The 10670-nt window shown below is 67.0% G+C and overlaps 1 protein-coding gene across 1 annotated transcript in view; it reads right to left on the minus strand.

Moving 5' to 3' along the window:
• The window catches only part of TMEM9 (transmembrane protein 9), a 9768-nt gene extending 8044 nt beyond the window's left edge, over nucleotides 1–1724 (minus strand). The window contains exons 1-2 of the mRNA XM_084907463.1: nucleotides 1566–1724; nucleotides 781–876 (exon numbers count right to left, since the gene is read on the minus strand). Coding sequence (XP_084763589.1) covers nucleotides 781–855 — 75 coding nt within the window. The 5' untranslated portion in view covers nucleotides 856–876; nucleotides 1566–1724. The remainder of the gene's footprint in view (nucleotides 1–780; nucleotides 877–1565) is intronic.
• Between the last annotated feature and the right edge of the window lie 8946 nt (nucleotides 1725–10670).

Below are 10670 nucleotides of genomic sequence, written 5' to 3' on the forward strand. Positions count from 1 at the left end.
CCCTTTTCAACAGCTCCCTTCCCCACCTTCTCCCCGTAAAATCCTTCCTCCCTGACCCCCCCCCCCCCCCAGAGCACCCTTCTGGCTGCTGGGTTGCTGCTTCCTGGTTTATGAATCACTTAAAGCCAACGAGCCCTGGCCGGTGTGGCTCAGTGGATAGAGCGTCGGCCTGCGGGCTGAAGGGTCCCAGGTTCGATTCTGGTCAAGGGCATGGACCTTGGTGGCGGGCACATCCCCGGTGTGGGGTGTGCAGGAGGCAGCTGATGGATGATTCTCTCTCATGGATGTTTCTAACTCTCTGTCCCTCTCTCTTCCCCTCTGTAAAAAATCAATAAAATATATATTTTTTTAAAAATCCAACGAGATTGACTTGGCTGTACCTTGTACCATGGACCTCGGCTGCGGGCACATCCCCAGTAGGGAGTGTGCAGGAGGCAGCTGATCAAGGTTCCTCGCTCATGTTTCTAACTCTCTCCCTCCCCCTCCCTCTCTGTAAAAAACAACAACAAAAACCCTGCCCCTGGGGAGGACCTGACACCCAGAGGGCGTTGCTGTAGTTACTAGAAGACCCCCTAGGGGACCCCGGAGCCAAAGGAAAGTGTGGACAACTCAGGGGTCCCCCCCCCCAGAACCCCAGGCTGGAACCCACGCGTCCCCTCACCCCAAGGCCTGAGGCCTGGCTCCTGAGGGACACTCCCCCCACCCCCCAGGCAGGGCCCCTGCAGGGGGCGGGCGGCGCCCCGTCCACAGCCCGTCCCCGTGCCCAGGCCCCGCCCTCACCTTGTTGGCCCGGACCCGGGGCGCCAGCAGGCAGCCGAGCGCCGCCACCACGCACAGGAGCTTCGCGCTGGCCATCCTGGGGCCGGAGGCGGACACCTGCGGGAGGGGGGCCGGGGTCAGCGGGGCCGGGGTCAGCGGGGCCGAGGGTCAGCGGGGCGGGGGGTCAGCGGGGCCGGGGTCAGGGGGGCCGGGGGGGTGTGGGGGGAGACTGGGCGCCCGGGCCCCAGGGCCTCCTCGATCGACCCGGCGCCCAGGGCAGCGATCCCGCCCCCCACCAGCCTCGGGGAGCCCGGAGGAAAGAGGGGGCGTCCCTAGCTTCCCCCATCCCCTCCGGGCCCGCTGATCCCCGCCCCGAGACCCCCACGGAGCCCGGAAGAAAGAGGGGGCGCCCCGCAGCACCCCCTGATCCCCGCCCCGCTGCCCCGCAGCCCCCCTGATCCCCTCCCGGCCCGCTGATCCCCGCCCCGCGGCCCCCCACCGCCTCGGGGAGCCAGGGAGAAAGAGGGGGCGCCCCGCAGCCCCCCCCCTGATCCCCTCCCGGCCCGCTGATCCCCGCCCCGCGGACCCCCACCGCCTCGGGGAGCCCGGGAGAAAGAGGGGGCGCCCCACAGCCCCCCCTGATCCCCTCCCGGCCCGCTGATCCCCGCCCCGCGGCCCCCCACCGCCTCGGGGAGCCCGGGAGAAAGAGGGGGCGCCCCACAGCCCCCCCTGATCCCCTCCCGGCCCGCTGATCCCCGCCCCGCGGCCCCCCACCGCCTCGGCCCGATCAGGGCCCGATCAGAGACCTGGACGCAGAATCCGGGAGCCCTGACCGGTCGGCCAGGCTGGCGCCTTTCACACCCGAGCTCTGGGGTCACGCGGGGACCCCCCGGCCGCCCCGATCGCGCACCCCTCCCCCACGCCCGTCCGCTCCCCAGCGAACCCCCCGGGCTTGCGCGCGCGCGTGCGCGGGACCCAGCCGGCCCCGCCCCTCCCGGCTCCTATTGGCCGCTGCCGCAGCCCGTCAGCCCGACCGCGCTGTCGCCCAGGCAACAGGGCCCGCCCTCGCCGGGGCGCAGGCGCTCTGCGCAAGGGACCGGGTGGCAAGTTTCAACCCCGAGCGGACGCGAAAAGGGACCGTCCGGCTTTCCGAACGTGTAACGGGCCGGGTCCCAGAAGCCGCCGCGCCTCTCGGGGTTCAGAGAGGGGCGCGGGGGGCTCCGTCCTGCTATGTTCAAGAGAAAGCATTTCGTACGGAGGGAGCAGGCAGCCACAGCGATACCAATAAAGACGGGTTCGGGGGCTCTGTCCTCAAAAAATCTTGAAATGCCAGTTAGGGGCCTGAGGGATGTGAGCCCACAGACCTGGAAACCATAAAACGTACGTTTCGGTGCGCCGCGGCATGTGAGTGGCTAGCGTACGCGTGCTGAGAGATGAAAAAGGTCGAAAATCGTCCCCTTTTAGGTTTTTTTTAAGCAGCTCGGAACCAGGCGAGTGGGTAACATTTGGAAGGGAGGGGGGGGGGTCAATGTCATTGTCACGAGCGGCGCGCACTGCCCTCTGGTGGCCACGGGAGACATGGCTCCGTGCTGCGTGGCTCACACCCAACCCAGGGTCTCCCCAGGCTGGCCGTTAGACCAGAATAAATCCTACAGGGGTCCGTGTTTTGGGGTTCCGTCTACGTAGAACTCATTGTTCCCGCCCTGGCTGGTGTGGCTCAGCGGATAGAACGTCGGCCCGGGTTCGATTCCCGGTCAGGGCACATGCCCGGAGTTGTGGGCTCCGTCCCCAGGGTGGGGCGGGCAGGAGGCAGCAGCTCAATGGTTCTCTCTCCCCATAGATGTTTCTCTCTCTCTCCTCTCCCTCCCTCTCTGAAATCAATAAAAAATATATTTTAGCCCTCACTGGTGTGGCTCAGTGGATAGAGCGTCGGCCTGCGGACTGAAGGGTCCTGGGTTCAATTCCGGTCAAGGGCATGTACCTTGGTTGCGGGCACATCCCCCAGTGGGGGGTGGGGGGGCGTGCAGGAGGCAGCTGAATTGATGTTTCTCTCTCATCCACGTTTCTATCTCTCTATCCTTCTCCCTTCCCCTCTGTAAAAAAAAAAAAAAAAAATCAATAAAATATACATTTTTTAAATAAAAAATAAATTTAAAAAAATCCAAAAAGGGCCGTCCGTCCATGCACCTGACTCATTCGCACACCTGCCCCTCGGCACCAAAGGTCAGGATGCCTGTGCGGTCAGCCCCGCGGTGACCGGGGGAAGGGCCACCCAGGGGGTCCTCGCCCACCTCCGGCACCCCCCTCTCGCCCAGGGCCGCACCGCGGGGCTCCGGGCGAGATGGGCCCCGAGGCCCGGCCCTCCACTGGCTCCCATTGATCTCGGAGGTGAGAGCCGCACCCCCTGCCCCCGGGCCCCCCCCCCCCCGGGCGCTCCCACGCTGACTGGTAGCACCTTGGACACTTGTCCGAGCGCATGGTGAACATTCCAGCCGGGTTGAGAACAGGCTCCCCTGGAAGGCGGACAGGCGGGCGGGCGTGTGAATCAACAAACAGGGGTCAGGTGTCTACGACGTGCAAAGTGCCCGGAGGGGCCCGGGCTCGTTAAGCAGGGAGGGAAAGGTGAGACGTTTGCCCCCGTGTCCCCTCGAAGGACAAGTGGGGGGGGCAGGGGGAGGTCAGCCAAGGGGGGCGGGCTGGCCAGGGGACCCCGCAGGCTCCCCGGGACCCACTCACCGGCAGACCTCACCCTCCGGCTGTCCGTCTGCCTCTGCCCGGCCACCCCCGCTCCCCGGTCCGGAGCCTCTGGGGGAGGCGGCGCCCCCAGACTGAGGACATGTCTCCCCGGGGCCGGCAGCCGCTGTCACCTGAGAAAGCGGCGATTACCCCACCAGGCGACAGGCTTGTTGTAGGGAAACAGGGCCGGCTCACATTCCCTCCGGCGGCGATTAACCCGGGAGAACCGTGGCCCCGGCCCAGGGCATCGCCCTCCGGCCAGCCAGCCGCCGCCCACCGGCCGCCGCCCCGAAGGCTCCGGGGGAGGAACCCGCAGGTGCGGGGCGGGGGCGGGGGCAGGGTCTCCTCGCCCTCCCGGGGTGCGGGGTGCAGGGTGCGGGGGTTTGAGGTGGATCTCCTGGGGCGCCCTGGGCGGCAGACCCTGGCCCCCGTCCCGGGCCTGGGCGAGAAGCAGGAGCTGCAGAAAGTGAGCCGGCGTCCTGGCCGCGGGCCCGCCCGGCGCCAGCACAGCCCTGAGGTCACCGCCGGCGTCCGCGCCAGCCGCCCGGCCCTGCCCGCGGGTCCCAGGAGGCCCGGCAGCCGCGTGGAGACACTAATCCCGTTCTTACACCCGCTCGCTTCACACCTACGTGCCTCGCCCTGACTCCCAGCTGGCGGCTTAGGAGGCTTTCCGCCCTTGAGGAACAGAGCCTGGGGGGGTGAGGGGGGGAATGGGGGGCCGGCTGATCAGGGAGCTGCCACTGACGGGGCCTCACAGCCTACCTCTGGGCCTCGGTCTTCCCACCTGGTCAATGGGTTGAAGGACGCCCGATGCACCTTGCTGCTGCACCTTGTCTGGAGAGCATGGTGAACAGGGAGGAAGGGAGAGGGAGAGAGAGCTAGAAACATCGATGAGAGAGAAACATCGACCAGCTGCCTCCTGCACGCCCCCCCACCGGGGATGGGCCCCCCAACCAAGGTCCATGCCCTTGACGGGAATCGAACCCGGGACCCTTCAGTTGCTGCCTTAGAAGGATCCACAGGAGGCCCCAGGGAGTGTTTGCAAAGCGGTCCAGAGGGAGAGCCTCCTTCCAGCTGGACCTCAGAGCCGTCTTGTTCGCTTACCCAGGATGCAAAGGTCGTTTTCATTTATTATTATTATTTTAAAATATATTTTATTGATTTTTTTTTTTTTTTTTTTTTTTTTTTACAGAGAGGAAGGGAGAGGGAGCGAGAGTCAGAAACATCGATGAGAGAGAAACAATGATCAGCTGCCCCCTGCACACCCCCTACTGGGGATGTGCCCACAACCAAGGTGCATGCCCTCGACTTCAATGGAACCTGGGACTCTTCAGTCCGCAGGCCGACGCTCTATCCACTGAGCCACACTGGTTAGGGTGGTCATTTTTTACTTTTTTTGATTTTTAAAATTGATTTCAGAGAGGAAGGGAGAGGGAGAGAGAAACATCCATGAGGAGAGAGAATCACGGATCGGCTGCCTCCTGCACGCCCCCCATTGGGGACGAAGCCCACCACTCGGCCTGTGCCCCGGCTGGGAATGGAACCGTGACCTCCTGGTTCCTAAGTCGACGCTGAGCCATGGAGCCACGCTGGCCGGGGCACAGCTCGCCCGTCCCACCCACCCCGGCAGCTGCCGTGGCTCAGCCTGCGACCGTTTCTAATCGGACTTCTCTTCTCGTACCAAACAAGCTGCCAGGACGCGGCCTGGGGGCGGCTGGCAGAGTCTGGGGGGTAGGGGGTGAGGGTGCTGCAAACTTCCCTCCGGGGCCAGCTGTCCCCCTGCAGGGGGGCCTGTGACCTCGGAGCCGGTCCTCGGGGGCCACGAGGGAGCCGGCCGGGCGGCCGGGCCAGGCCCTGGCTCCGGAGGTCGTGTTGACGGACATTAAAAATAGATTGCAAACAAATACATCGTTCTCTTCGGATTCCTGGCCGGGTGCCTCTGACCCGGCCTCTGGGGGCCCTGGAGACGGGGGCTCCCTGTGCTCAGAAGCCTGGGCCCTGGCCTCCCTCCCGCCTCCCTCCCCACCACAGGTGACTGCCCGCGGCCTGGCCGGCCTGTCCCGTGGCCCAGCGCCTCCTCTCCCCGTGGGTGTCTCTGGCGGGAGAGCTGACGAAGCAGCCACAGCTCAGCGCGGAGGGAGAGGCACTGAATGTCCCGCCAGCCAGGCCGCCGCCCGCCCGCCCCCAGGACCTTCCACAGGGAGCCCTGTCTCTCCCGGGGACCTCCGCCTGGGGGGGCGAGGAGGTGACCCCGAGAAAGACGCCCTCTCGCCTGCCATGGGCCACGTGTTTGGGGTGCTCCGGTCGCTGCCTGGGGGAGCCCATCCCTGGCGGAACAGCCCGGGGTGAGGGAGGGAGAGAGAGAGGAGGGGTGGGTGCTGGGAGGACACTCAGAGGGAGGAGAGGGCCCTGGGGGGAGGGGGAGGAGCTCGCAGGGCTGTGTGAGTGGGGGAGGGACGGGGGAGGGACAGGGGGACAGACCAGGGCCCACGCCTTGGCGACCACGGGTGGGGGGAGGGCAGGAGGCAGAAGGTGGAGAGGGCCTGCAACCGGCATGGACAGGGAGCTCGGCCGTGGGCAGTGAGATCAGCCGTGGGCAGTGAGCTTGGCCGTGGGCAGTGAGCTCGGCCGTGGACAGTGAGCTCGGCAGTGGACAGTGAGCTCGGCCGTGGGCAGTGAGCTCGGCCGTGGGCAGTGAGATCAGCCGTGGGCAGTGAGCTCGGCCGGGGACAGTGGGCCTCAGCCGGGGACAGTGGGCCTCAGCCGTGGACAGTGAGCACCACCAGGAGGACCTGCTCTCTCTGATCAGACCCGGGCCCGGCCAGCGTGGCTCAGGGGTTGAGCGTCCACCTAGGAACCAGGAGGTCAGCATTCGATTCTGGGTCAGGGCACAGGCCTGGGTTGCAGGCTCCATCCCCAGTAGGGGGCGTGCAGGAGGCAGCTGCTCCATGATTCTCTCTCATCATGGATGTCTCTCTCTCTCCTCCCTCTCTTTCTCTCTCTCTCTCTCTCTCTCTCTCTCTCCTCTCTCTCCCTCTTCCTTCCTCTCTGAAATCAATAAAAATATATATATTTAAAATTCTCACGCTGCCCACGAGGTCAGAGGTCAGTTTTTCATCCCTGTAGTTTTTATAAATGAGCTGAGGAGTCAACCCCCCCGTCCCCCTCAGGTCTGAGCTCAGGTCTGCCCCGGCTTCCTGCAGAGAAATGGGCTGAGCTAGGAGGAGACACGAAGCATACTGGGGGATAGAGAGGGACGCCCACAGAGGAGGTGACCCTGGGACACATTGGGGGCTTGGGCAGCACCCCCAGCCCTGAGAGGACCCGGTGAAAAGGCCCCGGGGGAAACTTCCCCACGAGGACAGGAGCACCGAGCCTCCGCCTCGGCCACGGCCACGGCCACGAGACTGGGCCACGGACTGCCCTGGGGGCCCTGGATGGCCCTGGGGCCACTGACGGCCCTGGGGGCCACAGACGGCCCTGGGGCCCGGCTCCCCACAGCCACCCGCCGGGCCCTGTCACCAGGCTCCTAATCGGACTCCTAATCGGGCTCCCGGGGCACCGGCCGGTCAGCAGACCGCAGAGCCCTTTCCGCTCGGCATTAGCGAGGCTCAGCCGCCCCTGTCAATCTCCCCAGCCGTCCCTCTCAGGACCCGGCGACAGGTGGCCCGGCCCGAGCGGCATGGAGCCGGGTGCTGGGCCGGGGCCCCTCCAGAGGGAGCTTCGGGGGGGATGGGAGATGGGGGCGCGGGGAGGAGGGCCCCTGGGTTCTGAGGTCACTGGTGGGGGTGTCATTGCGCTCACACACCTGTCCTCCCGAGGCCTGGCACCCTCTCCCTCCTCCTTTCTTCCTCTTCCCTCTCCTCCCTCCTTCCCTCACTTCCTCCCTTCCTTCCTTCCTCTTTCCTTTTTTCCTTCCTTCCTTCTTTCCTTCCTCCTTCCTTCCTTCCTTCCTTCTTTCCTCCTTCCTTCCTTCCTTCCTGTGTTGTCTCTATCTCCCTTTCCCCCTCCCTCCCTCCCTCTTCCATGTGCCTCTGTCTCTCAGGAAGAAGCCCTTAGGGGGACCCTGGCCGGGCTGCAGGTGAGGGGACTCTCTCTCTCTCTCTCTCTCTCTCTCTCTCTCTCTCTCTCTCTTTCTCTCTCTCTCTCCCTCCCTCCCTCTCTCTCTCTCCTCTCTCTCTCCTCCCACCCATGGGAGACGCCCTGTGATTTTCCGGGTGAAGGTCTCCGTGTCCGCCTGACCTCTCGGTCCCTCGCTGGGCCGGCCACGGCCAGCCCTCCCGGAATGCGGAATGTAATCTCGGAGGGGGAACGGACATGCATCCGGGGCCGCGTGGAGACATCAGACGGGCGGGCACGGGTGGCGGAGAACGTGGGGAGGGGGTCAGAGTCACGGTGTTTGTCGGGGACCAGAAGTCCCGGGGGTGGGGGTGCTTCCTGGGTCCCTCCTGGGTGCCCCCTGGGTGCCCTCGGGGAGCCCTCCTGGGTGCCCCCCTGGGTCCCTCCTGGGTGCCCCCTGGGTGCCCCCTGGGTGCCCTCGGGGTGCCCTCCTGGGAGCCCTCGGGGTGCCCGGCTCTGGCGCGGGGCCCGGGGCCAGGCCATGGGGCAGGGATGGGGTTTCAGCCTGAACTTTACAGCCAGCGGCGCGGCCAGGCTGCTGGGAACTTGAGAAGCCGGTGCCCGAGGGACAGCCCTGACCCGGCCAGGAGCAGACGCTCTGCCCTTCACCCGAGGCAGGGGGTGTCCCCCCCGGGCCCCCATCCCGGCTGGCCCCCCGGAGTGTCCCCCCCGGGCCCCCATCCCGGCTGGCCCCCCGGAGTGTCCCCCCCGGGCCCCCATCCCGGCTGGCCCCCCGGAGTGTCCCCCCGGGCCCCCATCCCGGCTGGCCCCCCGGAGTGTCCCCCCCGGGCCCCCATCCCGGCTGGCCCCCCGGAGTGTCCCCCACCGAAACCCCCCATCCCGGCTGGCCCCCGGAGCGCCGCCTCGGCCCTGAGGGTGGGGACGCCGGCCGGGCGGGTGCTAGGTGCCGGGTGCCGCCGCGCGGGCAGAGGCGTGTGACATGTCAGCAGCCTCACAGCCCGGGCAGCGGGAGGCCCGCTGAGAGCACCTGTCAGCGGCTCCTGTGGCACCGGAGACTTCCAGAAAGGGCCGGGCCGAGGCGGGGCCGCCTCCCGCCCCTCCCGCCCCTCCCGTCCGTCCATCCGTCCATCCGTCCCGCGGCCCATCCCGGGGCATCTGACCGGGCCAGAGGGTGGGCAGAGGACAGAGGCGGGCGGGGACCCCGGACCCGGCTCGGTTCCTGGGACCCTGAACCTCCCGTCTATGGCAGCGAGGGGCACCCGAGCTCCAGGGCGGGGCAGGGCGGGAGGCACCCCCAGGGCGGCCGGCTGGTGGTCTCTGGGTGTCAGAGGAGAAGTGACGGGTCCTGGGGGCCCATGGGCCCCTCAAACGCAGACGGGACCCCCCTCCCCGTGCTGGGCTCAGGAGGTCCGGGAGCCCGGGTCCCCTGTGAGGGAGACGCCGAGGGGCGACAGGAGACTGCTCCCCGGGAGACCCCGTGGCCCCGGGTCGGCCCCGGGCCAGTGAGCGTTTAAAGATGCCAACGGGGCCCGGCCGGCGTGGCTCCGTGGCTGAGCGTCGGCCCATGACCCAGGACGTCAGAGTTCGATTCCCCGTCAGGGCACCTGCTGGGGTTTCGGGCTCCATTCCCAGTGTGGGGATGTGCAGGAGGCAGCCAACCCGTGATCCACTCTCATCATGAATGTTTCTCTCCCTCTCCCTCTCTCTCTCCCTTTCCCTTCTTCTCTGACTTCAATAAAAATAAATAAATAAATAAATAAATAAGAATAAAATGCAAAATGGGCCCAGCCGGTGTGGCTCAGTGAGCTTCGACCTACAAACCAGGAGATCAGGGCTCAATTCCCAGTGTGGGGCGTGCAGGAGGCAGCCGATGGGTGATTCTCTCTCATCATGGATGTTTCTCTCTCTCTCCCTCTCCCTTCCTCTCTGACATCAATAAAAAATACCTTTGAAAAACATTTAAAATTTCGAATTGAGTCCTGTCCTCACTGCTTCACCCTGAGGACAGAGTCCAAGTCTTCAGGTCACTCCCCAAGCCCCCGCTGCAATCACACCTCAGCCCCCCGCCCCGCCCCGCCCCCCAGCTCCCCGCTCGGCCGGCCCCGGGGCCTGTAGGCTCAGCAGTGCCCGGTCTGCCCACCGGTGTGTTCCGGGGCCGACACGGGCAGGTGCCCGGAACCCCTGCCTCGGACACGCAGGAGCGGAAACACGGGGGCGGGGGGACCCCCAAGGCCACATGTCCACACACCCCCCTCCCCCCGAGGGCACACGGGCTCTCCGCTCACCGGGACCGGGGACCTCAGCGTCCCCTCGAAGGCGGCAGGGACCCCGTTTTCCCACCGTCATTCGAACCCTCGATCCGGCCCGGTGACACCCAGCCCTCCCTGCTTCCCTGGAGAGCGGGTGCCCTTCGACCCCCCTGTTCCCACCTTCCCCGCCTCCCCCCCTCACCCCCAGACAGCCCCCTGCCCCGCTGGCCGGGTCCCCCACCCCGTCCGGCCTGACAAAGCTCCCCGCCCCCAGGGAGGCCTCCTGGCTTGGCTGCAGGGCTCCCAGGGCCCCTCGGCGGCCAGTCTGTGGGTCCCGCCCTCTGGCCCCCCCGGGCCGGGCCCTCGCCCCCCACCCGCCCGGCCTGCGTGGTGGCGGCATGGGGCTGAAATTCCCCGAGGACCGGCGGAGTTTATGTGTCTGAGTGACTTCACGGGACCGGGGTCCCCGGGGGCCGGCTTAGCTGTAAGCCGGGGCCTCAGAGAGCCAGCGGGCCAGGCAGACGCCCCTGCGGAGGGGGGTCATCCAAGAGGCACGGCCCAGAGCAGACGCCGCTAAGCCGGCCGGCCTGGCGATGGGCAGAGAGTCTGCCAGGCGGGCGTGGGCGGCACCGAGCACCCAGGGACCCTCCTTCCGTCGCAGGCCTCCAGGGAGGGGGCCGGGGGAGGCCAGGGCAGACGCCCGGGGGCCTTGTCCAGCCAAGCCCGGCCGGAGGAGCAGGAGGAGGAGGAGGAGGAGGAGGAGGGAGGCGGGGCCGGGGGAGGGGCCGAGGGAGCCCAAAACGGCCGCGGTGACCTACATCTGCCCCAGCCCTGCTGTCCGCCTCA

Source organism: Pipistrellus hanaki (genome assembly GCF_964339955.1).
Source record: "Pipistrellus hanaki genome assembly, contig: scaffold_93, whole genome shotgun sequence".
In the NCBI taxonomy this organism is placed as follows: domain Eukaryota; kingdom Metazoa; phylum Chordata; class Mammalia; order Chiroptera; family Vespertilionidae; genus Pipistrellus; species Pipistrellus hanaki.